General features: G+C 59.9%; 1 protein-coding gene across 1 annotated transcript in view; it reads left to right on the top strand.

Annotated features, from left to right (window-relative positions):
- CROCC2 (ciliary rootlet coiled-coil, rootletin family member 2) overlaps positions 1-26,676 on the top strand; it is a 68,500-nt gene that overhangs the window by 21,359 nt on the left and 20,465 nt on the right. Inside the window, 13 exon segments of the mRNA XM_073807879.1 lie at positions 484-681; positions 1,836-1,932; positions 2,010-2,441; positions 2,640-2,836; positions 4,971-5,115; positions 5,521-5,697; positions 12,039-12,232; positions 15,537-15,664; positions 16,161-16,330; positions 16,937-17,113; positions 19,827-19,940; positions 23,024-23,167; positions 26,210-26,427. Of these exon segments, the coding sequence (XP_073663980.1) occupies positions 484-681; positions 1,836-1,932; positions 2,010-2,441; positions 2,640-2,836; positions 4,971-5,115; positions 5,521-5,697; positions 12,039-12,232; positions 15,537-15,664; positions 16,161-16,330; positions 16,937-17,113; positions 19,827-19,940; positions 23,024-23,167; positions 26,210-26,427 (2,391 nt within the window).

Raw genomic sequence — 26,676 nt, 5'->3', positions numbered from 1 at the left:
CCCAGCATCGGGCCCACCACACTCCTCCCACGGGTGGCCCGATGGGAGTGGTGGAGACGGCAGCAGAGGCGGGCAGTGGAGGAGATGGACGGATGGACAGAGTGAGGCAGGCAAGGGTGCAGGGGAGAGAAGAGAGGCAGGCCAGCTAGGGAGATGCAGCGCCAGGGGCCGGATCCACCCGCAGGGACTCTGGCTTCCCCCCGGCCCTTGCCGAGAACCTCCAACGGTCCACCCTGGGCCCCTGAGGCTCAGAGGGTGGAAGTGCTGCTCAAGGTGGACAGCCTGTCCTGTCCGGCCTGGCCCATCCCCCACTCACCCCTGCCCCTCCGAGATGCCACCCGGCGGGGCCTCCCCTGAGGACGGCACGGGAGGGGTCTGCCGCAGGCCTGTCACCAGACCCTGCCCCTGCCGCCCAGCGTGGAGCCTCCAGGCCGAGCCACAGGCAGCCCCGAGGCTCAGCGGAGTGCCGCCCTTGTCTCCCAGGGGCCTCGCTGACATGCGAGTGGACGCGGCCAGGACGGCCCAGCGCCTGCACACGGCCTGCCTGAACCTCGGCTCCAACCTGCGGCTGACGGCCAGCCGCACAGCCAGCGCCCTGGAGCAGCAGCTGCAGGACAAGGTGCGGGAGATGCTGCAGCTGCAGGGTCGCTGGGACGCCGAGAAGGTGGCACTCCAGGCCAGGTGGGTGCAGGAGGTCAGGGGTGGGGGGCGGGGGCGGGTCGCCACACCCACCCATCTGCCCAGCGGCCGCGGGTCTGGGACTTCGCTCACATGCAGTTGTAACTCCTGATTTCACCCCACACCCTGACACCGGGGCACTTGCCCTGAAGCCGCCCACGGCTCATAATCGCCACCTCGTGGCAAAGGCAGGCGGGTCCAGACCTCCTTACCCACCATGCCCTGGAGGCAGGGCTAGCGCCCCGCGACTGGGCGCGTCTCTGTGGACGCTGCCCTGGGTGCACTCGCACTGTTTCCCCGTGGCTGCTTCCAGAAGTGGAATTTTCAGGCCTAAAAGGCCTATCCTTTCAGGGGTGGGCGCCTGTTTTGAGGGCCCCCAGAGGGGCCGGGGTCCACCCCCGGTTATCGTGGGAGGTTCTGGACACGGAACTCACGTGTGGCGCTCGACGGTCTCGTGAGGACAGCTTCTGCAGGAAGCAGGAGGCAGCTCCTAACACTGCCACGGGCCTCTGCTCCACGGGACCTGGGGCTCACGGGGTCACAAACGCCCTCGGGGTCAGCGAGTCCAACACACTGGAGCTGGCCCGGAGGAGAGCCGCGGCGGGCCCGGGGGCACGGGCGGTCTAGCGCAGCCCGAGGGTTCAGCGCCCGGGGCCGGAGCCGAGGGCTCTGGGCCCACGGGAAGGGAGGCCCGGGGGCTGGGGGGCAGCCAGGGGCCTTTGAGAAGAAGGCGGTCCCGGGAAGGAAAGACAATGACACCATTAGACTTATGGTGGCAGAGGAGTTCCAGGCAGAGGGACCAGCCGGGACAAAAGCCCAGAGGTGAGCACGGCACCTGCCACACCCCAAAGACAGAGCAGGGCCTTGGGAAGCCACGCTGTGGGGCTAGAGAGCTGAGTCAGGGTCAGAGCGGGGGCCTTCAGTGCTGCAGTCGGGCTCTCGCTCTACCCCGAGACAGCGGGAGCCACTGCAGGTTCTAGGGCAGAAGAGAGGTGTCTGACTGGAGCGGGACTAAGGTCCACGCAGGCGGAGGCGGCCAAAGCCAGCAGGCAGGCCGCACCCCAGGAGGTGGCCGACGGGGCCGGGGGGTTCCAGGGCCCGCCGGTGCCCCAGCCTCTGTTCTCTGCACTGACAACCCCACCCCAACTTCTCTCCAGAGTCTGGGAGCAGACGTTGCTGGTGGGGAAGCTCACAGAGCAGAACGCGGACAAGGAGGAAACCATCTCCTCCCTCAGAACGGAGGTTCAGGAACTGGTGCGTGGCGCTGGGAGAGGGGCGGCTCGCGGTGGGGGAACCCGGGCCCCGCTGAGCAGCCTCCCCCGCCCCAGCAGGAGTCCCATCGCAGTGGAGGCCGGCCGGCCCCGGGAGACTTGAGGGCTGAGGTGGAATCCCTGCAGCTCACCTCGGACAGCATCACAAAGGTGCGGCCCGTCCCGGGTCCTTCCCGCGTGGAGCAGCAGAGGGGCTGCAGGGTCCTGGTGCTTCGAGCAGGCCCGGGAGATGCTCTGGAAGGACCTGTCCGACCTCAGCCCTGCGCTCTCTCCCCTCTACCCCTTCCTCCCTGCGCCCTGAAGGTGGCGCAGGCAGACGCGGGGTGCCCGGAGCCAGCCTGGAGCGGCAGCACCGAAGGCCAGGAGGCGCGGGGCCAACCAAGGAGCCCCCCACGGGCCGCATCCCCCCCACGGGCCTGCTCCCCGGCCGCCCTGGACCCTGCGCTGCGGGCTGTGCAGGTGGTCACTGAGAGGCGGCGGCAGCGGGAGCAGGTGGGCGGCCACAGAGGCAACGCTGTGCCCCGTCCCCACCAGAGCAAAGCCACAAAGCCCACCAGGCGCCTGCCCCTGGACCCCACACCCCGGGCAGGGTCTCCAGTCTGAAGTGGGCAGTCGGGAGCCCCGCTGGCTTCTGTGGTCGAAGGCCTGGCCAGGCCACGGGGCTCACGCCACGCTCCCACTCGCGGGCAGGAGCTGCGCCGGCGGCTAGAGTCCTCCGAGGCAGCGGCCGCCGGGCTCCACGAGCAGCTGTCCGAGAGCCAGCGGGAGCTGCGGGCCTCGCGGAGGCTCCTGCAGGAGCTGAGGGAGGAGCAGGCCCGGGAGCGCCAGGACCTCCTGGGCAAGCTGGAGGCGCAGCGCTGCCGGGAGTCCAGCGAGCTCCGGAGAAGGTGAGGCTGGCGGCTGGGCTCACCTTCTCCACGATGCCCCCCGCAGGAGAAGTGAGGGCCATTTCCCGGACAGGAAGTACTCCTGGCCCGAAGGCTGCCTCCTCGCCCCTTCACCCCCCAGCCCCTGCCTGCACTGAGCACAGCCCCTCTTCCCTCGTCTGGGCCTGTCTGGGCTGTCTCCCCAGGACTCACCCTCCCAAAGCCCAGGCTGAGCACGTGCCTGCCCCTTGGCCTGCATCCCAGGCTCCCGGCCGCCCGGCCCATTTCCACACTCCCCTCCTGGGAGCAGGCTGTGCTGTCTCCCACCTCCCCGCTGGCAGCCAGGACTCCTCCGGGGGTCTTACCCAGCCTTCACAGGTGGTCCATAAAACCCCAACTCCCGCCCCATCCGCTGGTGTGGCCCCGCATGCCCTCCTGGCGTGTCCTGCGGCTCTGCTGTTCCGTGGTGCAGTCGGCCGTGAGGCTGTCTGGATTCTTCTGTGCACGTCTTACTGCCCTGGGGCCGGTGGGGGTGAAGGACCTGAAACGAGAATCCCCCAGGATTTATAGTCCTGAGTGAGAGGCTCAGTGGGCCTTCCCAAATCCACACACTGCCCGAGCCGGGAGATGGGGCGGGGAGTGGGCTGGCGGCCCAGGAAGGCTTCCTGCAGGAGGGAGCGACGCAGGGGCAGACAGGACCACCTCCTGTGCTTCCCCTCGCTCACCCCGGGGGTCTGGGACTGCAGGTCCCTCGGGGCCGCCCCTTCTCCGGGTGTCCTGACAGCGCACTTGGTTCTGAGACAGGAGGTCCAAAGAAAAAATTCATCCTGGTCCCGCTCTGGAGAAACACACGGGAGAAGGGCAAAGAGATGGGAGCAGGCGGGTTCAGCCTGGCACAGGGGCCTGGGAGCGGAGGAGCCAGCGGGGGCCCCCGGGGGGCGGGAAGAGCTTTGCCAGGGGGAGACAGGAGCAGGTGTGGGGCGCAGAGCAAGGCAGGCGGGGCCCCCTCACCACGCCAAGGAGCAGAGGTCACGGGGGCCGCGGGGGAGCCATTGGCAGCAGCGCCGCCCTCACAGCCGTGGCTTTGGCAGGGCTGATCTGGCTGCAGCGTCCTAGGGCCAGGGGGGTGGGGGGCAGGCTGGAGCGGCCCCTCAGCACCGGGGAAGGAGGGGCTGAATCCCAGGGACATTTGGGAAATGGGACCTCAGGACTCAGTGCTTCAGAGCACGGCCGGGAGAGAGCTGCTGAGACTGCAGCCCTGGCTGGTGGGTGACCGGCAGAGGGGACCTGGCCGGGGCGACGGGGGCGGGTCAGCAGCGAGCACAGCTTTGACAAGGCTCGGCAGTCAGGGGAGGTCAGCAGCGCAAGCAGACCTGGAGCTGTGGGGCTCCCGTTGGGCAGGCACCCCTCCTCCCCGCTGGGTTCTGCAGGTGCAGAGGCCGAGGGCAGGCACACCCCGGGCGCAAGGCCCTCCAGGGCTTTTGGGTCCCTGGGCTCCCCTCCCCGCTGCACGCCCGGGACCCCCCAGCTTCTCCTCCCCTGCTCCCAGAGAGGAGGCAGCTCGGGAGGAGGGTGGAGGAGCTGAGGGGACGACGAGGAGCGGCGGAGTCCGGAGGCCAGGCGCGGGGCTGCAGAGAAGCCTCCTGCGGGGGGCGGGGCAGAAGGCGGAGCTGGTGAAGCAGGGCCTGCAGGGCCGGAGGGAGCTGGACGGCAGGGGCGCCGCGCCGCCACCAGCGGGCTGTCCTGTCCCCTCTGGGCCCCCGCGTCCTCAGCTGCTGATGCGACCTCTTCTGCACCAGCCTCGTCTCAGGGGTCGGGGTGCCTAGCGAGACAGCAGGCCCCGCCCACGGCGGCCGGCCCCCACCGCCACCCAGACACCCACTCCAAGTCCGGCCCAGCGCCACCCCGGGGCAAATCCACCACCCTGGGCCCAGCCGAGATGGGTGCCCCAGCGTGTGTGCCGCGCTGCTCACCCAGGCGTGTGGGCCAGGCCTCCGCTGACAGTGCCACCCCCAGCCAGAAAGGGCTCAGCGGTTCCTGGCCTGCAGGGCGAGCCGCGCTCCTCTGGGGCCCCTGGGCTTGGAGGGAGCTGCCCTGCCTGCCGGCCCCGTCTCGCCCTGAGGTGACCTAGCGCCCTCTGGTTTCCGGGTCTCAGTCAAGGGCGCCTGGAGCAGCTGGAGGAGAAGGTCTCGGGGCTCAAGAAGGAGCTGGTGTCGGCCCAGGAGGTGCTGAACACAGCACGGCTGCAGAGGGACGTCCTGCAGAGTGAGGCGGAGGTTCTGCGCAGGGCCCTGGCCCGGGTACGACTTCCACTCCTCTCTCCCCGCTGCCTGGGCCCTCAGGCCATCCCCAGAGCCCCCAAACTCAGCGGCGGCCTCCTGGGTCCCTGGCCAGTGGGCACCGGCCCACCTTCCCTGAGCGCTGGGCACACCTTCTCTCAGGGTGCCCCTCCCTCGGTCGCCCTGTCACCTCTCCTGGCTGCAGTCTTGTACCCGGGGGCCACCGTCTGCCCCAGAGGCCTCACCACCGTGGGCCCCCTTCCACCAGACCCCACCCAGAGCGCCGGCTCGCACACCTCCGTGATGCGGGGCTCACTCCCTCCCCGGCGCTAACAGCTCTGCCCAGGGGAAGCTCTGCCCATGAACCTGAAAGTCCCTCCCTGGCTTCCCCGCTGGGGTGCCCTCTGCCCTCCCTCCACCCCCCAGGCTGAGTCCAGCAAAACCAACCTGGAACTGCTCGTGTGCCAGCTCAAGGCGGAGGGGGTGGAGCAGAGACACTCCCTGGCTGACATGGCTGCCCTGATGGTGGGGCTGGCTCGGGACAAAGGCTTCCTGAGCCACCTGGTCCTGCAGGTGAGACAAGGGCCCAGGGGGACGGACCCTGCCTGAGCCTCGCTTCCCCAGCGTGGCTGTGAGTTCCTGCCCCCACCCTGCTCCCCTGAGCTCAGGGCCCTCCCTTCACCCGTGCTCTCCCCGCCTTCTCCCCTCCTGGACTTGGGGGCTGAGGGTGTGGGGGCGGGGCCTGCACATGGACCCCTCCCTGCCTCTCTGGCGGCAGCTGGAGCAGGTGGGCCAGGTGGGGGGTCCGCGGGGCCCCGGGCCCCCAGGCCCACCCAGCAGGGCCACCGCTGCCTCTGGGGCAGCCGGGCACACGGCACCTTTGGAAGTCACGCTGGTTCAGGATGCATGTCAGCACCAGCGCTTTCTAACTGCAATGCTGCCTGACGTGGCTGATTCGAAGCCGTCTCCGCAGGGCTGGGAGGCGGGGAACGGGGGAGGAACACACAAAGAAGGACCTTTACATCAGGCCTGTCCCCAACATCCGGGGGCTGGGTTCTCCCCTGGTCAGAGGGTCGAAGGCCTCGGGCCCACTGATGCTCACACGCTCGGGGGGAAGGCTTCACTCCTCCTCCGTTGTCTTGTTTCTCTCCTTCCTGGACCACATCCACACAAAAGAGCTGCCCCGTCACTCACTCGCTCTTGCATTCCTGCGTTCATTCCCAAATCTGCTGACATGGATCTTCCATGGAGGAGGTCAGACTCCCTGGGACGAGACACTGCAGCACCTTTGCTTTCTCCTGACATCAGCCTTGTCGGTCCACATGGAAACCCTGTCTCTGCAGCGTCTCCGGCCCCCAGTGGCATTCAGACTTCATGGTCTGTCACCTTTGGGACTCAGTCAAGCCTCTTTCTGTTTCTCAGACTGTCCTAGCCTTTTTGGGGTCATCTTTTCCTCTTTTTTTAGTCAAAGGGTGACTACACTCAGTAAGCCAGTGCACAGTTTTTGACAGTTGTAAGCAAAGTGTCTCCACCAGCCCAGCAGGCTCCCTCCTGTCACGGCCACCCAGGGGGCCTCTGCCCTGACCTGTTTTAGACCTTGCTGTAAATGGAGCCATGAGGCATAGACTCTTTTGAGCCCGGCTTCTCTCCCTCAACATGACGTCTTTGAGAGCCATCCCTGTTCTTAGGTGTATCAAGAGCTCCTTCCTTTTGACTGCATAGTAATATTCCATCATTCGGATAAACCACGCTTGCTTATCCATTCACCCGCTGCTGGACTTCTGGCTTCTTTCCATTTGGGGAGTGGACAAGACTGCGATGAGCGTTCATGGTCAAGTCACGTGTGGATGTTCTCATTTCTCTCGAGTAAATACATAGGCGTGCAATTGTGGAGTCACTGGGTAGGTGTGTGTTGAACTTTATAAGAAACCGGCAAGCGGTCTTCCAAAGTGGTTCTATCATTTTACTCACCAGCAGCGTGGGAGGCTTCCAGCCGCTCCTCTGCCTCGTCAACATTTGGCATCATCCGTCTTTACTTTTTAGCTATTCTGTGTGTGTGAAGTGATACGCCATTGTGGTTTTAATTGGCATTTTCTGATAACAGATGGCATTAAGCACATTTTCATGTGCTTCCTGAATATTCATCTACCTTATTTTGTCAGGTATCTATTCAAGTCTATTGCCTATTTTTATTGGGTTTTCATATTTCGGTTATGGATATGTAGGAGTTCGTATATCTTGGATAAAAGTACTTTGCCAGACAGATGTACTCACGTTTCTGTGACTCGCCTATACATTTTCTTTTTTTTTTTTGGTGGGGGTGGTACGCGGGCCTCTCACTGTCGTGGCCTCTCCCGTTGCGGAGCACAGGCTCCGGACGCGCAGGCTCAGCGGCCGTGGCTCGTGGGCCCAGCCGCTCCGCAATATGTGGGATCTTCCGAGCCCGGGGCATGAGCCTGTGTCCCCTGCATCGGCAGGCGGACTCTCAACCACTGCGCCACCAGGGAATCCCTTTTTTTTTTTTTTTTTAAATATACATTTTCTTAATGGTATTTTTGATGGACAGAAAAGTTTAACTTTGGCAAAATTCAGTTTACCAAGTTTTAAAAAAATTTATGGTTAGTGTTTTCTAGGGGCTGTCTGAAAAATTTTTGCCTAGCCCAAGGACGAGACAATATCCTGCTCTGTTTTCATCTAGCTCTTAGGTCTATGATCCATTACAAGTTGATTTTTCTGTACAGCAGTGGTTCTCAAAGTGTGTTCCTCAGACCAGCAGCATTCGTACCTCTTGAGAATGTGTTTAAAATGCAAATTCTCAGCTGCCCTCCCCAAACCTACTGAATCTGAAACTCTGTGGGTGGGGCCCAGAAATCTGGATTTTAATTATCCCTCCCAGTGACGCTGATGCACATTAAGGTGTGAGAACCACAGGTGTGTGGTATGAAATAGGAACTGAAGTCAGGTGTGTGGTATGAATAGGAACTGAAGTCCATTATTTTTCATACTAATATCCAGTTGTCCCAGCACCAATTTTCAAAAAGACTTTCCTTTCCTCCTTGAATTATCTTGGCAACTTGTTGAAAATAAATCGATCATACATGTGCATATATGTGCCCAGATCATATTGTTGATCTGTGCAAACTGATCTATGTGTTCATCCTTTCACCAAAACTGCACTGTCTTCATTCCTGTAGCTTTTTTTTTTTTTTTTTTTTTGTGTGTGGTACGTGGGCCTCTCACTGTTTTGGCCTCTCCCGTTGCGGAGCACAGGCTCCGGACGCGCACGCTCAGCGACCATGGCTCACGGGCCCAGCCACTCCGCGGCACGTGGGATCTTCCCGGACCGGGGCACGAACCCGCGTCCCCTGCATCGGCAGGCGGACTCTCAACCACTGCGCCACCAGGGAAGCCCCCTGTAGCTTTTTAATGTCTTGAAATTAAGTAATGTGAGTATCCCCATCTTATCCTTCTTTTCAAGATTGTTTGGCTGTTCTCAAACCTTTGCATATTCATATACATTTTAGGATTAGATTGTCAATTTCTATACCCAAAAAAGCCTGGTAGAACCTTGATTGGGATTGTGTTGAATTTATAGATCAATTTGAGAAGACTGGACATCTTAACTGTATCTAGTTGTCCATCCATGAACATGGTATATCTCTCCATTTTTTTCTTTACTTAATTCCTCTCAGCTGTGTTTTGTAGTTTTCAGTGTAGAGGTCTTGCACGTCTTTGATTAAATTAATTCCTAGTTTTGATATTGTGCCTTGCTGTTTTAATTTCATTTTCCTATGTCCATTACTAGTATATAGAAATATAATCTCGTTGATTAACTTTCAGTCATGCAACCTTGACAAATTCATTGATAAGCGCCAGGGTTTTACATGTACATAATCATGTTATCTGTGAATAACAACAGTTTTACTTCCTTTCTGATCTCAGTGACTTTTATCTCATCTTCTCTTAATTCACTGGCTAAAGACCTACAGAACAAAATTGAAAAGAAGTAGTGAGAGTGGCCATCCTCCTACCAAACTCAACTACGAGGAAAGAATTCAATATTTCACCATGAAGTGTGATGTTATCTATAGGCTTTTCATAGGTGCCTCTTATCGGATTGAGGAAGCTCTCTTTTATTCCTAGCATGCTGAGATTTTTTTTTTAATTATGAATGGGTTTTGAATTCTGTTAAATGTGTTCCCTGAATGAATTAAGATGATCATGCCATCATTCTTATTCTGTTAATACAGCTAATTATATTGGTTTATTTTTTAATGTTAAAACAACCTTGCATACCTGAGATAAACAATTTCATAATGTTTTTTAAGGGTTTTGACATCCATATTCATGAGGAACATTAGTCTATAATTTTTTTTCTCATAATGTTTTTGTCAGATTTGGAATGTGGGTTATGCTGGCCTCACGAAATAAGTTGGGAGGTGTTCCCTCCTCTTCTATGTCCTGGAAGTGTTTTAAAATTTCTGTTTCTTCCTTAAATGTTGGTAGAATTCACTAGTGAAGTCATTTAAGTCTGGAGCTTTCTTTGTGAGAAAAGTTTTGATAAAAATTTAATTATTTATTAGATACAGGGCTATTCAGATTTCCTACTTGGTCTTGTGGCTGTTTCTTCTGCATTCTAATAATTTTGCCTGTTGTGTTTTTATTATCATTCAGTTCAAACTATTTTCTCATTCTCTGTGTGATTTCTTCTTTGACCCATGGATTATTTAGACATATATTACCTAATTTCCAAATGTGGGAATTTCCTAAGTATCTAATTATTATCAACATCTAATGTAATTCCAATAAGGTCAGAAAATATACTCCATATTATTTGAACAGATTTAAATGTATTGAAGCATGCTGTATGGCCCAGCATATTAGCTATTTTGTTGAACATTCCATGTTCATGTAAAAAGAATGTGTATTATGCCATTGTTGAGTGTAGTGCCTATAAATATCAGTTAAGTCAAGTTGCTTGATACTGTTGTTTAAGTCTTCTGTGTCCTTATGGGGTTTATTAGTTTGTTTGCTTTATTAGTTTGATTTTTTTTTTTGTCTACTTGTTCTATTGATGACATTTAAATCTCTATGATTGTGGAATTGTCTATTTCTATCTTTAGTTCTGTCTACTTTTGCTTCATATACTTTGAATTCCTATTTTTAGGAGCACACAAATTAGTATTTTATGTCTTCATGCTGAACTGACTTTTTATCTTTATAAAATGTCCCCTCTTATCTTTGGTAACGTTTGTTTTCTTGATATCTAATTTTCCTGATATTGATATAGCCACACCAACTTTCTTTACTTACTGTTTCCATGTTACATCCTTTCCATACATTAACCTTCATTTCTCTATGTCTGTATATGTGAAGTGTGTCGGGTCTTGCTTCTGTATTTACTCTGACAATCTCTACCTTTCAACTGGAGTGTTTACATCGTTTACATGTAAGGTAACTGTTGATATGCTTGGTTCAAGTTCACCATCTAGGTGTTTGTTTTCTATTTATCTCATTTTTTTGTAAATTTTTACATTTTGCCTTTCCAGATTTCTTTTGGGTTATTTGCATATTTATTTAGTATTCCATTTTATGTTCTCTATTAACTTTTTAAAGCTATACTTCTTCTTGTTATTATTTTAGTGATTACTTTAAAATTATGGTATGCACAGTCTATATTAAAATAACATTATACTATTTCACAAACAATGTAAGATCGTGACAACAATATATTCCATTTATCCCTCCCATCCTTAGGGCTTGTTGCCATATATTTTATTTATACATATGTTGTTATAAACTCTGTAATACATTATTAATATTTCTGCTTCAAATGGTCACTTCAACCACACACACACACACACACACACACACACACACACACACACACACTTCAGCTATCTAGTGAAATTCTCCATCTTCTTGGATATGTTCTTGAACACATTAATTATAACATTTTTCAGGTCTTTGTCTGATAACTCCAACATCTGGACCCCCAAATTGGGTCTATTTCTATTGTCTTTTATCTCTTCGTTTTCAGTCCTTTGGCCTTATCTCCTGGTGCTTAATAATTTTTTATTGAATGACAGATTTTGAGGTTTTGTAGAGCTAATTTGAGGCTCTGGGTGATATAAACTTCTTCCAAAGGGAATTTGCTTTTCATTTTAGGATATCAGAGTCAGAGCAGATCACCTTTATCCAGTCTTGGATTTAGCTGTTTTGTAACTGGTTTCAGTCTTTTTTGAAGAGTGAGCTACCTCGGGGTGTTGACCTCATGGTATGGCTCTCCTGTGCTCCTAACTAGGGCCCCCACCCTGAACTCTGGGTGTTTGTGTCTCAATTCTGAGATTGCCAGACGTCCTGCCTGACATTCTGGATGCTCCACTGCACTTTCTGGTCCTATTCATAATAGGACAGCACATGCTCTGAGGAGAGAAGAGATACTGAGTGGTGGTCTCACTCTTCTGTTTCCCTTTCCTCCAAGATCTTGGCTCCTTCAGACCCAGCTACCTTGACAGCTCTCCGAGGCCTTATACAGATTCCTGTGATAGGTTTTGTCTAGATTTTTGTGATGTTCTTGGTGGAGGTGTTGGTCTGCTACAATCTGTTCCTCTGTCACCTTCTTTGCATTTCTGTGCCATGTCTCCTGACCCCAGAAACTTGTGACCCAACAGAGGTTACCATTTAGATTGGCAGCTGGGTCCCACCTGGGGGTGCTCAGTTCAATAATTTCTCCATCATGGTGACAGGAGTGGAGGTCCCTCTGCTGTGAAAACACACATGCACCAGGGGTCCAATATGTCTCATAGCTACCCTCCTCCTCCACTCTTTCCTCCATGCCGTTCTGCATGAAACCACTTTTTCTGAAGTCCTTCTTTTCCCTGGAGAGGCCCCTCCTCACACTTCCACTCTCTCTGCTGGACTTTCCCCTCCCCCTCCCCTAGGTCACATGCAAGAAACAGGCCCTGGAGGAGCAGCTGGCCCAGAGCCTGCAAGACCAGGAGGCCCACATGGACGCGCTCCAGAGGGCCCTGCAGGAGAAGGAGGCTTTGTCTGAAGAGCGGGCCCAGCTGCTGGCCAAGCAGCAGGCCCTGGAGAGGCAGGGCCAGCTCACAGCTGAGGAGGCAGCTGACCTCAGGTACCTGGGGTCATGTGGCCTTGACCTCAGGGAGCCTGTGGTGTGGCAGGGATGGGCAGTCACTCAGCAACTGTAAGGCAGGGCAGGTATGTCTACATGGGAGAGAGGCTGTAAGGGAGGGGCAAACACAGTGCCCGTGGGGTCAGAGAGCACCTAGAAGAGGTGAATGCAGCGAGAGCCTTCCTAGAACAGTTTTCCTGAGAGAGATGGTTGCACTGGCCCACCTCAGACCAGCAGAAGAAAAGGTGTGGAACGTCCTGCTCATGGATCTGAGCAGTTCAGGGTACACACGGCTTCAGGCAAGGCTGGATCCAGGCGCTCCTGGTGCTCTCAACAGCCTGCCTTTCCGCCATCAGCGTGGCTCAACTCTAAGGAGACTTCATTCCCGGGCAGGCTCGGGGTGAGAGCTGGCCAGATGGCCAGCAGCCACGCCCAGCTCCTCCTCCAGCAGACACAGAGTGCCCTTCTCCCCACTGCCCACAGCCGTCTTGAGCCGCTTGACATCCTTGAGGAGATCCTGGGCGTCGCAGGGCTCCGACATGCAGGCTGGGGCCCCGTGACTACCCCTGGAGCCCGGGTGGTGGCAGCCCCAGGGAACCACGAGGCTGGGGGTGGGGGTGAACCCTGAAGACCATCGGGGCCACTTCCAGGACACCTGGAACAGACACTGCAGGCGAGAACAGGGTGCCCTGCCAGCTGTTGCCTGGTGAGCTGAGCTGGCCTGTGGCCTGTAAGGACATCCATAAGCTGGTGGCTTTCTGCACCTTGTGCCCTCCTCAGGAACATCGAAGTACTTTTGTAGAAAGAGTTCCTCCCGAAATTCCAGTACTGGGGGCCACGAGGAAACTTAGAGGCCCAGGTCCTCGAACTTCTTCACAGAAGACCTCTCCTCTCAAGGAAAGCATGGCCACAAGTTGGAGCAGGAAGCCCGATGAAGTCTCCTCCTGGTGGCTGGCAGCAGAGGGTCCCAAGACCCCACTCCTGGCCCCGTCCCAGGCCCCACCAGTGCTCAGAGGACAGGGAAGGGGGCCTCTTTCCTCCCGCCAGCATTTGCCGCCCAGAGCATGGGCCCTGGTCAGGGGACCCTCCCCCAGCCTCAGCACTGGGCCCAGGGCCTCTGTGCATGGAGGCCCTGCAGCTCCCAGACGGAGTCCCACACCCACTAAACAGCACTTCGCAGGGACCAGTCTGAGCTTCTGGTGACAGGGCGGCACGGGACATGGCTTGCTTCTCCTGATGACCGAGGAGCCCAGGTTTCAAGGTCCTCCGGCCCCCCGTCCCAGGCCCTGACAGGGCTGCGGTGCCGCGGACCTCTTTTAGTTCTCAGGCTCCAGCAAGATGGACTGGGGTCCCCACCTGTATCCCACGCACCCTTGCTGGTGGTGCCGGGCCTCCTTCCAGGAAGTGAGATGCTCCTGGGCTCTGGTGGAGGGACAGACTGGACACATCCTTAGAGTGTCCGGGACCGGCACAGGTCACTCCCCTCAGAGGGGCCCGGGTGAGCACAGAAAGCTGGGGAGAGCCGTCCAGACGTGGAGAGTGGGGAACATGTGAGGTGCTTAAGAGGGTGGGGACTGGAGGGGGGACGGGATATCAGAGGACTGAGGTTCCTGGGCTCTGCAGACACCAGGGCGCCCCGGAAGGTGCTGACAACACCCCACTCTGACACTGGCGGCAGAGGTGTGCAGGGGGCCCGAGGGAGACTGCGGCGGGGCCGGGACAGGCTGAGCAAGGTCCCCCATGGCCCGTGGCCCTCCCTGACCCACCGAGCCGTTTGGGGCTGCGCATCGGCTGTCTGTGTCTTCATGTGGGCATCTGTGTTGAGTGTGGTGTGTCCTCGTTGGTTAGTTGGTTGGTTTTTTCACCGTACGTCACCCAGCACTGGACCGAGCACACGCTCGTTGGCTGGCTGGTGACTGATGGATTTGCTGTCAGAGACGCAGTCCGTGTCATCACCCGCCCCCGAAGCGGGTGCCGCTGTGAGTCACCTCGTGCACCCCAGGCACTTTCTGAAGGGCTGCGTCTGTGCCCAGACGCAGAGGCGGCTTCTTCACGCGGGGGAATCGTGCTGCACGAGTTCCGCTCTGAAGGCTGCTTCTCAGAGTGACTCTTTAAGAGAATGTCCTCATTGTCTTAGCAGCTAACGAGATGCCCCGTAGTTTCTGAAACATTCCAGCATTTCATGGCATCGAAGCTGAGTGTGATTGACGCCCCGTGTGGAGCTACGGGGAACGTCGCTGCGCCGCGCCATTGGTTCATGTGTATTTTCTGAAGAACCGACGCCTAGAAGTGGGATTGCTGTGGCCCAAAGACATGCACGCTTTACGTTCTGAAATTTCCCAGCCCCCCTCCCCCCAACCAGAGAAAGTCACCCTCACACCCTGCCAACACTAGATATGATCGTTATTTTAAGCTTTTGCTAATGTGACATGTAATCGATTAACCATCATAGTTGGGATTAGAACCCCCTTGAGGACCAGTGAGTTTCTTACGTTTATTCCCCATTTGTGTTTTCTTTGTGAATAACGGTCACTGTTCTCATTGCTCTGTAGGATCAGACGCCTTCTGTCATTGATTGGCAGGAGCTCCTTGTATGTGACGGACATTCACCCTTTGCATATTTAGCGCAAATATTTTCTCCAAGTCTGTCCCTTGTTTTTTTTGTTTGTTTGTTTGTTTTTTGCGGTACGCGGGCCTCTCACTGTTGTGGCCTCTCCCGTTGCGGAGCGCAGGCTCCGGATGCGCAGGCTCAGCGGCCATGGCTCACGGGCCCAGCCGCTCCGCGGCATGTGGGATCTTCCCGGACCGGGGCACGAACCCATGTCCCCTGCATCGGCAGGCGGACTCCCAACCACGGCGCCACCAGGGAAGCCCTGTCCCTTGTCTTTTGACTTGGTTTGTGGAATCTTTCTGCACAGAAGCTTCCGTCTCCCTCTCCTGAAGTGCATTCAGGTCTGCTGGCTCCTTATTTTTGTCTTGTGGCTTTTATGCCTTGCTTAAGATTATAAAATACCCTTCTGGATTTTTTCTACTATTTTTACAGTTCTGAGTCGCTTAGTTGTTGTCTATTTGTATTGTTTTTGCATTTTCGCTTTTTAGTCCACCTGGAACATTGTTTATGCAGGGTCCAGTTTGTTCTTAGATTTACGATGAATGAGCTGTCCCCCGTTTGCCTTCTGATTCACCATCCCAGCCTTGACGGGCACTGTCCTAGCAAATGGGCTCCACGCTGTCCCTCGTTGGCAGGATCCTCCGCCAGTCACGCCAGTGAGTGACTCGCCTGTTGTTTGGTGACTCTCTGCAGGGCCGAGAGGGACTCCCTGGAGAACAGCCTCTTTGAGGCCCAACAGCTGGCGTCACAGCAGCAGTCACGGCAGGAGCAGCTGGAGGGAGAGGCCCAGAGCGCAAGGCTGGCCCGGCAGGCCCTGCAAGGTGCTCCGCAGACAGGCCCCCTCGGCTCCTGTCCCCAGACCAGCCCCAGACAGACCCTTTAGACGAGCTCGTCCCCTGATGCTCTGCTCCCACTCCCCAGCCCCCAAAGGGGCCCAAACGCAGCCCAGAGCTCGTGTGTCTGAGTGACTTGTGCCACTATTCTCTGTGATGGGTGGGCACTGCTGCCGGCGCTGGCCCGAGGCTCAGAACGGGCTGTGGCCACAGGGTCAGCGTGGCAGCCCCCGGCCCCACCCCCTGTGCGCCCGTCCCTGCTCAGCCCACCCTGCAGCATGCAGGCTGCCCAGCGCAGGCTGGGATCAGGACACGTGCCTGCAGTGGCACCTGGGGGGCTCTGTCCTGCTGGCTTGGGCCGTATCCTCAGAGCCGGGGGCTGCCACTCCACAGGGGCTCACAGGGCCGCAGGGTGTTCCAGGGGATGAGGTAGGGGTGAGGGAGGGCCCCGCGGCGGGTGTCAGATGCGCCTGTCCCTTCACAGTGCAAATGGAGCAGCTGAAGTGCACCTGGGAGGTCCAGGAGACGAAGCTGCAGGGGGACGTGGGGCGGCTCTTGCAGCAGGTGATACAGCAGGAGCAGGACACGCAGCTGGCCCTGGAGAGCCAGGCGCTGGCCCACCTCGAGGACCTAGCCCGGCTCCAGAGGGAGAAGGTCTGCCTCCCTGGGACCAGCCCCCAGCTGCCCAGCCGCTTCCCGGGAGTCTACCATGTCCCCAGGGACGGCAGGCACTTGGGGAGGGGCCCAGGAGACCAGCCGGGCGGCAGGGGTGCCCAGGCCACGCTGAGGCTGGGCCAGAGGACCCTTGATAGTGCGCGTGGGCGGCCAGGGCCCTGTCCCTCACGGAAGAGGCACCCACGGGAGTCGGCTGACCTGGCCGCAGTCTGAGGACCCATAGCTGGACGGAGCTCTGTCCCCCTCTGAGACGTCCCGCTGGTCACAGTCCCAGAAGGCCTCGAGTGACACGTCCTTACACACTTTGCATGTCAGGGTGCCTGGTGCTCTGTGGAGGCTCAGGAAAAGTTTCTGAGCTGTGACTTGAGTGGGGGGTGGTAGCCGCTGGGGCCCAGAGAGCCCTTCGCAGCGCGTGTCACTGCGTGTGAGGTGTCGGCGTGAGGCTGGCTGGACCGGACGGTCCCTGGGCACCTGTCCTGCCCTGACGTCCCACGAACCCAGTCTCACTCAGGAACACAGGCGCCTGCTGGTCTCACGAGTCCTGACCTGTGAGTCTTCATGGCCTGTCCCTTTTCCTCGGCCCAGGAGACCCCGAGTCTGTCTCTGACAGAGGAGAAGGAAGTGGCGGCACGCAGGCTGGAACAGGAGGAGGAGCTGGTGGCAAAAAGTGCAGCCAAGAGGGAGCCTCTGCAGGAGGAGATTCAGAGCCTGAAGCGTGAGCGGGATGAGAGTCCCCTTCAGCTGGAACGCGAGATGCAGCAGGTGATGGGCCGACCACGAGGCAGTGGGAGCTCTCGTGTCTGATCACTTGCCTTCTCCGACCCAGCAAGAGGGCTGTGCGGGGCAACCTTTCCACGCCACTGTCATTGCAGCTTTGATCTTCCACAGCAGTCCTGGTGGACAGACATCCACCCACCTACCATCCACCCATCCACCCATTCATCCATCCACCCATCCATCCATCCATCCATCCATCCATCTATCCATCCGTCCTTCCATCCATCCACCCATCCAACCATGCACCCATCCACCTGTCCATCCATCCATCCATCCATCTACCCATCCACCCATCCATCCATCCATCCATCCATCCGTCCATCCATCCATCCATCCAACCACGCACCCATCCAACCATCTGTCCCTCCAGCCACATAGCCATTCATCCATCCACCTGTCCATCCATCCATCCATCTATCCATCCACCCATCTATCCACCAATCCACCCATCCATCTACCCATCCAACCATTCATCCATCTGCCCATTAAATTACCTGCCCATTTACACATCCATGCAATTCACTGTCCCTCCACTCCCCTGTCTATCATCCATCCGTTCACTTGAATATCCATCCTTTATTCACACACCCAGCTGTCTACCCACGTACATAGCCGTCTATTAACATACCCAATTGGCCATTCACACACGTGACCATGAATCTATCCATCAACTTGCTTAAACATCCACCCAGCTGTCCATCCACACAACTATCCTCCACTCACCTGACCATCCGTCTCTTCAGCCACTCACCCAGCCAGTCATCCATCCATTCACTTAAAGACCCTTCCCTCCATCCACACACCCAGCTGCCCACCCACATCCACTGATTGTCCACGTGTCTGATGATCCCTCCATCCATCTGATCACCAGCCAGCCGGCTATCAGTGTGTCCATCCATCAGCCACCCACCCAACCCGCCTCCCATCCCACAGGCCGTTGGAATTCAGACACTGGGCAGGTAAAAGCTACCCTGTGAGTGCAGACAGTTCCGGTATCCCGCGCCACCCTGAAGCGCGCACTGTTGAGTGAAGGGGACGGACAAGTAAACACATTCCTGTGGGCTGTCGCACTGTGACAGGACGCTCAGGGGTTGGTACAGCTACAGATCGTGGGAGAAGAGTTACAGTAGCAGGAATAACCAAGGTTGTTGTCAGACTCTGCATCTCTAGTTTGACTCTCACAACGCTGAGAGGTTCACGCTCTTATCGGCCCCTTTGACTGGAGGGAAACAGAGATTCACAGACGTTGAATAACTTGCCCAGGGCGGCACGGTACACCTGCTGGGCAGTGGGGACCATGTCCTTGGCCACTCCGCTCTGCTGCTTCCTGAAAGTGAGGACGGCGTGTCGAGGGTGGGGCTTGAAGGAGGGTCGGGAGGCTGTGGTAGAGGAACAGCATCGTACGAATGTCCGGGGAGGGCAGAGCCCCGGATTCAGCTGTTCACCAGCGTGACTCACAGAACTCCAGGAAGCACCGCACTTGCCGTTAGTGCTATTGTAAAGGACACAGGCCAGGACGAGCCCAGTGCAGAGACACGGGGACGGGCTCTCTCTCCGCAGAGCCAGGGCCGGCCACCCACTGGCACATTAGGGTGTTTACCAGCCGGTAAGCTCCAGGGTTTTATTGGTGTTTCCTTGTGTGGGTGTGATGGACTAAACTCAGGGTCCAGCCCCCTCCCAGAGGCTGGGTGGTCAGGCCGGTCTCAGTGGCTCACTGCCCCAGGGTTCCGACCACCTTGTTAGCACAAGCTCAGGTGTTGCCCCAGGGTCCGCAAATAACAGACAACCCTCACCTGTGAAATTCCGGGGGTTTAGAGGCTCCCCCAGCACCCAGGGCAAAAAGCAGACACACTCTGTTACAAACCTCCTCCCAGAGACTGCCGTGCACAGGCCAGCAAGTGGGAATACACGCTCCTACGCCCGCCTCTGTAGCACAGGGATGAAGAGGACACACAATGTTCTGGACCTTTCTCTTCTCAGGATCAACAGACCTGGGGGCTTCCACACTGTGTTCAGAGCTCGCTGGTTCTTTTCCACAGCTGCATGACGCCCCGACGTGTGCAGGGATCCCCCTTCGTTCTGTTGGCCTCCCTTCGGTGGGAGTCTTGTTGTCATTATAAATAACATTATAAATACTCATCGGAAACCCCGAGCGTAGGTCATGCGTGTCTCCAGGCTGCCCTCCCCAGTGGGCCTGGCAGGGAGAGGATGTGCATTTGTGACTGACGGGCATTGCCAAATCCCTGCCACCCCACAGCCTGATGACAGAGCAGGGGTCCCTCCCACCTCGGGGCTGGTGTGTGAAACGCAGCATCTCCGGGGGCTCACGCGCACCCCTCACCCTCAGCGACGCGGAGCACATGGGGAGGTTAGGAACGATTAGCAGTTCCTGCTCTGTGCCTGGAGCAGGTGGAGGGCTCCAGGGAGGAGGTGGCCCATGAAGCCCCCTGACCTGCGCTGGGAGAGAGCAGGTATTGGGCAGAAGCAGGTGGGAGGGGAAAGGCACCCTGGGTGGGGTAGGGGAGCTGCCTGAGCGCAGGCTGGCAGGCTGGACCCACCCCCTCAGGATGCAGCTGCCTCTGAGGGGCTCCTCCTCCCAGAGCCTGCGTTCTGGCAGGGCCGTGGCACCCAGAATTCTGCTGAGCCTCTCCTCAGAGCCCCCCAGCCCTCTCACGAGCACCCTGCCCCTGTCGCCCAGGCCCTGTCTCTGAGAGAAGCGGAGACCAGCCAGCTGAGGGAGGAGCTGTCCAGGGCCGCGTGGGAGCTGGAGCTGGTGCAGCACGAGGCCCGGGGCCGGCAGGAGCGAGCCGAGGTGAGCCCGCACCCCAGCCGGAGCGAGACACCTGGCTTGGCCGCCTGCACAGCCCAGCGGGGGCGGCAGACCCCAGAGGCGCCCCCTCCCTGCCTGGTCCCAGGGATGCATCCCCTCCACCCAACCCACCCGAGCCTCCGTTTCCCCCAGGGATCTCCAGATCCCCTGCTGGGAGGGGACAGTGTCTCTGCGGGAAGCAAAGGCGATGGGGTGGGACAGGGGTGGGGGGCAGCAGGCCAGTCACCCTTGTGCCACTGGGCAGAAGCCAGAGAGGGGAGGGCCTGGCACCAGCAACAGAGGGGGCAGACCAGGCTTATGCCCGCCAGCCCCCCAGCCCCTGGCCTTCCCTGCCTGGCCTCAGCTGCCTGTGGTACAGCATAGCTGTAGGAGGTTCCGAGGGCCTCTTGGGGCTGACTTGCTGGAGAGGCCCCTCCCAAAGGAGAAGCCCAGCGGGTAGGCCAGCGTTGTAACTGAGGCAAGCGCTCACCAGAAGGACCCCATAGAGAATCCCAGCAGAGCTGGAGGGGGGCATCCGCCGAGGGGCCAGAAGAGACCCCAGCAGGTAGCCGCCCACCCTGGGCCAGTGGGCAGAGGCCCCCACGTGCATGGAGGCCACTGTGGGCAGCCAGCTGGGGTCACCTGGGGCCCCTGGCTTCTCTTCAGTAGCCCCCGTGTGGGGGCACAGGGCAGGCAACAGCAAGTAAGACTCCGGGAGCAGGGGTGGCCACACTGGGGCCCTGTGCCCCACCCCACGGGCGGGGCTGGGCACCGCTGCAGTCGCCGGCAGGGTAGCCTCGGCCTGTTTACGGAGTGGCGCCAGGCCCCGGGTGGGTGACGCAGAGGCCAGGGCCCTGCCGCCCACGGGAGGAGGGGGCCGGGGGGATGGCTCACGGTGAGGTTGGGGGACGCAGTCCCCCCGCAGGTAGCGGGGGTGGTCGAGAGCAAAGCCGGACCCTGCCCTCAGGACTCCAGCCGCACCCAGTCGGCTCAGCTGGGCCAGCGCCATGTCTCCTCTGCCCCCGCCTTCGTTCTTCCAGCCTGCCCACCTTCATTTTTCACCCCGGTCCCCGGTGTGTCCCCAGCCCCAAGGGTGCGGGGTTAGATGCGTTAATGGCTCCGTGAGTCCACGAACAAGTGAGTGGGTGGGACGCAGGCTTCAGGGCTGGGTGGCGGCCCTCTGACCCCACAAGCGGGGCCGTGCTCAGAGACCGCAAGGGGCCCTGGACGAGGGCAGGACACCCAGATGGCAGGCCTGGGGAGCCCAGGCCGTTTGCTCCAACCTAGCGGGCCGTGGCGGGAGGGGCGCTGGGCAAGGGAAGGAGTGTTGCAATTAGGGGTTGGCTGCCAGGGTGTTTCTTCACCCCCTCCTGATGCAGCGACCTCGACCCCCGGGTCACTAGCAGAGCAGTCCCGGGCCGCTCCTGGCACCCGGGAAGGTGTTGCCTAAGAGCCTCTCTCCCTGGAGCCCCCGCCCTGCTCTGTCCTACCATGGACACAGCCGCGAGGGGTGTGGGAGCCCCATGGAACTGGGACCTCCTTTCCCCGACCACCCCCTAGCTGCTCCCTCGGGCCAGGAAAGACCCCAAGGCCCGGGTGCAGAGGCCCCGGCTCGCAGAGGGGCCTCTCTGGGAGTCCTCCCTAGAGCTGGCTCTGAGCCTCCCACTGGATGGTGGGGGGGGGCCTGCCCGCCAGCTGGGCTCTTCTGGGAGCTCATTAAGGGTTCTTTTGCCACCTTGACTTGCAAAACGGAAATTAAAACCCACTGAGAGGGGAGGGTGGGGAGAAATGCCGGCCACGGAACAGCAGTTGTGGGTGACCTACAAGCAAGGCCCCCGTCGGTGCAGGGGCTCCCGGCTTCGCCCTGCGGTTCCTGATCCCGAGGAAGCAGTCCTTCCACTCGCACCCCACCCTGGCCACACCAAGCACTCACTGCAGCCTCGCTGGGGCTGTCCCGGGGGCACAGCCAGACCTGGCCGTCCAAGGTGGCACTTCTCAGTGGAGATGGACAGCCGCACCCCACCCTGGCCACACCAAGCGCTCACTGCAGCCTCGCTGGGGCTATCCTGGGGGCACAGCCAGACCTGGCCGCCAAGGTGACACTTCTCAGTGGAGATGGACAGCAGGGGCCAGGAACAGAGGCGGCACCAGCGAGCTTCCTTCCCCGAGGGCAGGAAGCTTGGCCTGATAGAGCCCCAGCTTGCCAGATCCCTCAGACAGTGGCCTGTGAATTGGGAAGGGGCGGGGGAAGGGTGTCTCCCAGAGACCCCGTCGGGGGCAGCAGGGCACCAGGCCTCCCTGGAGCACAGAGCCAGCTCTGTCCCTCGCCCTGCGGAGGAAACTGCCCCTGGGGACCCAGACCACCCCGGGCGGTGGCGGGGGTATGTCCTGGCCAGGAAGCTAGGCTGGGTCTCGGGCTCAGGGTAGGCAGGTGGTGTCCTCATTCATGGACAGGAGGGGTTCTCGCACCGTGATGGCCAAGCCTGTGGCCCTCGGTTAGCACTAGAGGAGCGTCTTGGCGCTGCGGCCACCGGAAAGCAGAGTCAGGCCAAGCTGAGTACCGCCCGCGTGGACATCCAAGTACGGGGCGTAGCCGCGGGTCCCGTCCGCGTGGACATCCAAGTTCGGGGCGTAGCCGCGGGTCCCGCCCGCGTGGACATCCAAGTTCGGAGCGTAGCCGCGGGTCCCGCCCACGTGGACATCCAAGTTCGGGGCGTAACCGCGGGTCTGAATAGGGACGACCCCGACCCCTACCAGGCGTGTCGCAGGTACTCTCACACTTAGAGCCTGGGAGCGTCCCCCAATCCCACCCGCCTGCTTGAAAGTTCAGGGGGCAGGGTCAGCCCTTCCCATAGGAAGCTCCCCCCGACCCCGACACCGGGGCCTCTGCCCCGCCCCCCTCACCACTGGGACCCTCAGGAACCGGCACTGGCGGCACTGGCCGTGGTCATCCGGAGCCCCAGGCCCACCTCACGTGGTCCGAGCGGGCTGCCCGCCTGGCCCAGCACAGCGTGGGGCTGCCCGTGGGGGCCTGAGCCTCCCGCCAGGCACACTTGACGCTGCGGCCGGCTTGCTGCTCCCCCCAGGCCTCCATCAGCGCCACGACCGCAGACCTGAAGGCCCTGCAGGCCCACTTCGAGGACGCCGTCTCGGCCCATCAGAGGGAGGCCAGGGCTCTGGGCAAGAGGCTCCGGGAGATGGCGGCCCAGCGGAGCAGCGCCAGGAGAGAGGTGAGGCAGGGTGGGAAGGGGGGCCCCTGCGAGGCAGGTGTGACCTGAGGGGTAGGAGGGGACCCGCATCCGGGACCCACCTTCCAACAAGCCGTGGGGAGACCCCGGGCGAGACGCTGCTGAGCGGGTGCAGCCCGCACACAGCGTGAGGCCTGGATGCCGCCGGACCAGGCCCTGGGGGGGCGAGGCCGCCCTGGACGGGGGGGAGACACGCAGAGCGAGTGGGGTGTCCCGGGGCAGCCACGCGCGGGCCCCGCCAGGGCCCAGAGGCTGGTGCGGGGCCCCCGGAGCCTTGTGAGGTGTCCCGGGGTGGGGGCCAGTCTGGGCCCGGGCGAGCGGAGCTCGGCAGGCAGGCTGGGGAGGTGTTTCTGAAGGGGATTTGACAGGACGTGGGGACGCGGGAGGGGGCGGGCAGGCGGGCACAGGGATTGGGGCTGGGGGAGGGGCCCCGGGGCCCAGCGACCTCATGCACTCCCCGGGCCGGGCGCCAAGGCTGGCAGGCGGGCGGGGGAGCGGCCAGCAGAGTGAGCAGAGGGGCCGGGCCCTCCCCCAGCCCCCCGAGCCGGGCCAGGAGAGGACGAGAGCGTGATTGAACATGACAGCCTGTTTACTTTGGCCCCCAAAGAGAAAGGTCTCCTTTCAACAGATTTCGAAGTCAGGCCCGGTCAGCGACCACACGGGGAAGCAGAATGAGATTTTAAAACTGGGGGCGGCAGGGGGAGGAGCCGGGGGGGGGCACGTTTGTGCTGGTGGGTGAAGGGAGAAAGCAATGCCTCGTGGGAAGTTCAGGTTCCCCGATCGGCCGCCCCCAGAAAGGAGAGGGGCCCCAGAATGGGGACGGGGTGGAGGCTGAGGCGGGTGAGGGGGGCAAGGGGAACAATGGCAGGGGGAGGGAGCCCAGAGGACCCTCCCAGGCGCCAGGCTGGCCCAGAGTCGCCATGGAAACCATAACACTTCCACAGCCTTTAAACTGGAGGAACAGCCAGGCCTCTCACAGCCGTGCCTGAGGTCCACACGTGCGTGCATGCGTGTGTGCATGTGCGTGTGTGCGTGCGTGTGTGTGTGCATCACACGCAATACATACACCGCCTGTGCACGTGGAGACCACGCCCCCACGCACACGCGTGCACACACATGCACTCGTGCGTGGACACGGCACTCACACGTGCAGACACACATGGCACATCTGTGCAACAGCAGCACGCGTGACCCCGAGAGTCCTCACACGTATGAGCACCACACGCGTGTGAACGGACATGTGGGCACGCACGTCTGCACATAGGTGTGTGCGGACGCACACACTCACGCATGCTGTGTGCATGCACACGTGTGAACACGCACACACAGGCCAGGGCCCCTCAGCAGCCCCTCCCCCGTGCAGAGCCCTCGGGTCACTTCCCTGCAGGAGATTTCAAAAGAGTCTGTTTATACAATTTCTAGTAAAGAAATAATTATTATAATCACATTAAGAGATTTGGCTGTAAAATTCCTGTAAAAGGGGTGGTTGTTCTCATGAGGCGGGGGGGCGGGGAGCAGGGGGGGCGGGGGGCTCCCTCCCCCGCGTTTGTTTTGCTTGTTTTCATCTCCTCGGCCCTGGGAAATGAAAACAGCTTCTTTTATGATGGATAGGCCCTTTTGCTGGTCCTTGACCTTCGGGTGGATTTCTGCTGAGCTCGGCGGAAAATGCTCCGCGCAGTTGTGGCTCCCACATGTGGGGGGCGGGAGGGGAGCGGAGGGGGGCCCTTCCCAAAAACAGAACAACAATAACAGCCGGCGGACGCGGGAGCCAGGCCGGCCGGGGGCCTGGACAGTGTCCCGCTGAAACAGCCAGCAAAGTGGGGCTCGCTCTGGCAAACCAGCGCCTGGACAAGGCTCCGTTTCTGTGGCTTCCCCCACCTCCTCCTCTGGGGCACGCCTTCTCCAGAGTGCGCCAGTGGTCGGTGGGGAGACCAGGGATCCCGGCCGAGCCCCAGAGCCCGCACGTCGGGCCGGGCTGCCCCTTCCCGGGGTCTGCGCTCCCTCCAGCGCCTCCCACCAGAGGGTGAGCCCTGGGGGCCCTGAGGCAGCTTAGGAACCCAGGGCGCTTAGGAACCCTGACCGCCACGGACGCTTCAGCTCGGCTCTCAGCCCCACAAAACCACGGAGCCCGCAGGCCCTGCCCGGAAGCCAGGGGGTGAGGAGGGCCCCGGAGCAGGAGATGACACAGGTCCCGGCTCCAGCGCGGTGGGAGTCCCCCTCTGGGCCCGGAGCAGGTCTGGCAGGGGACGAGGACACACCTGCAGCCTCTCCTCCTCCTCGGGTCAGCTCACAGAGGTGCGGGTGGCCTGAGGCCAGGGTCCGGGCTGCTGGGCCCTGAGGTCCCCACTGGCTCCACAGCCTTCCCACCCTGGGGCCTCGGCTGCCCTCACCCCTGAGGTTTAGGAGGCCCTCGATTCTGTGGCGGGCACCTTGAACCATGCTCCTGTGACAGCGACAGCCCAGTCCGAGCGGCCCTGCTGCGGCCAGAGGACGCTGAGGGCGCCGTCGCCCAGAGACCTGGCTTCCCCACTCCCTCCCTCATGGAGAGGGAGCCCAGGCCCGAGGCAGTGGACGTGCCCACGGCCGTGCAGGGCTCAGGAACCTGGGCTGCTGAGGCTGTTCTCCACACCAGGGTGGGCGGTGGCCTGGGGTCCACACCCTTATTGAAGGGGAGGAGCCGGCCCGAGGGACACAGGTGGGGACCGTGCAGACGTGTGGGCCGAGCTGTGTCCCACACAGGCCCTGCTGACCGGTGACCAACGTCCCCAGGGTCCAGGGAGGGAGCGCAGGGCAGCACCAGGGTCAGGAAGGGCCAGGGTGTCTCCTGCCAGGGCTCTGGGATGGGCCCCTGTGAGCCGTCCTGCAGCCTCAGCGGCGTGGGCAAAGCCAGGCTGCCTGCTTCTCCTTCGAGCACTTGACGACCCGGGGCCGGGGTGTTGGGGGGGCACTGGCGCTGCCAGAGGCCACAGCTGACCCTGGCCCATGGCCCCCAGCTGGCCCCTAGAGACACACACTCCTCCCCAGGCCGAGAGGCTGCGGGCACAGCTGGACGAGGCCCAGGAGGGCCTGGCCGCCCTGCGCCGGGAGCTGCAGGGCAGCGAGGAGAGCCGGGAGAGGCTGCACAGGGAGGCCCTGGACGCCCGCCGGCTGCTGGAGGACGAGGCCCGAGAGAAGGACGTGCTGCGGGATTCCAACACCGAGCTGCGGGCCACCATCCGCAGAGTCGAGCAGGAGAAGGCCAGGTAGGGCGGCCGCCCCACAGAGCAGCCCTGGTCCTGTTGAGCTGGGCCAGATGATGGTGAAGTGGACACACCCAGCGGACCCAGGTGCCAGCTGCCCGTCCAAAGGGTCTACGGTGCTGGCCCGGGAGGTGGAGGCTGGGACGCCGCCAGGCCTGTCCTCGCCCTCAGGAAGTTCCGTTCAGCAGGCAAGACAGGCCCCAGGTGGCCAGGGCTGGGGAGCAGAGGGAGGCCAAGGACCTGGTCAGTGGC

Source organism: Tursiops truncatus, chromosome 7 (genome assembly GCF_011762595.2).
Source record: "Tursiops truncatus isolate mTurTru1 chromosome 7, mTurTru1.mat.Y, whole genome shotgun sequence".
In the NCBI taxonomy this organism is placed as follows: domain Eukaryota; kingdom Metazoa; phylum Chordata; class Mammalia; order Artiodactyla; family Delphinidae; genus Tursiops; species Tursiops truncatus.
This window is presented reverse-complemented; position numbering and strand designations above follow the sequence as displayed.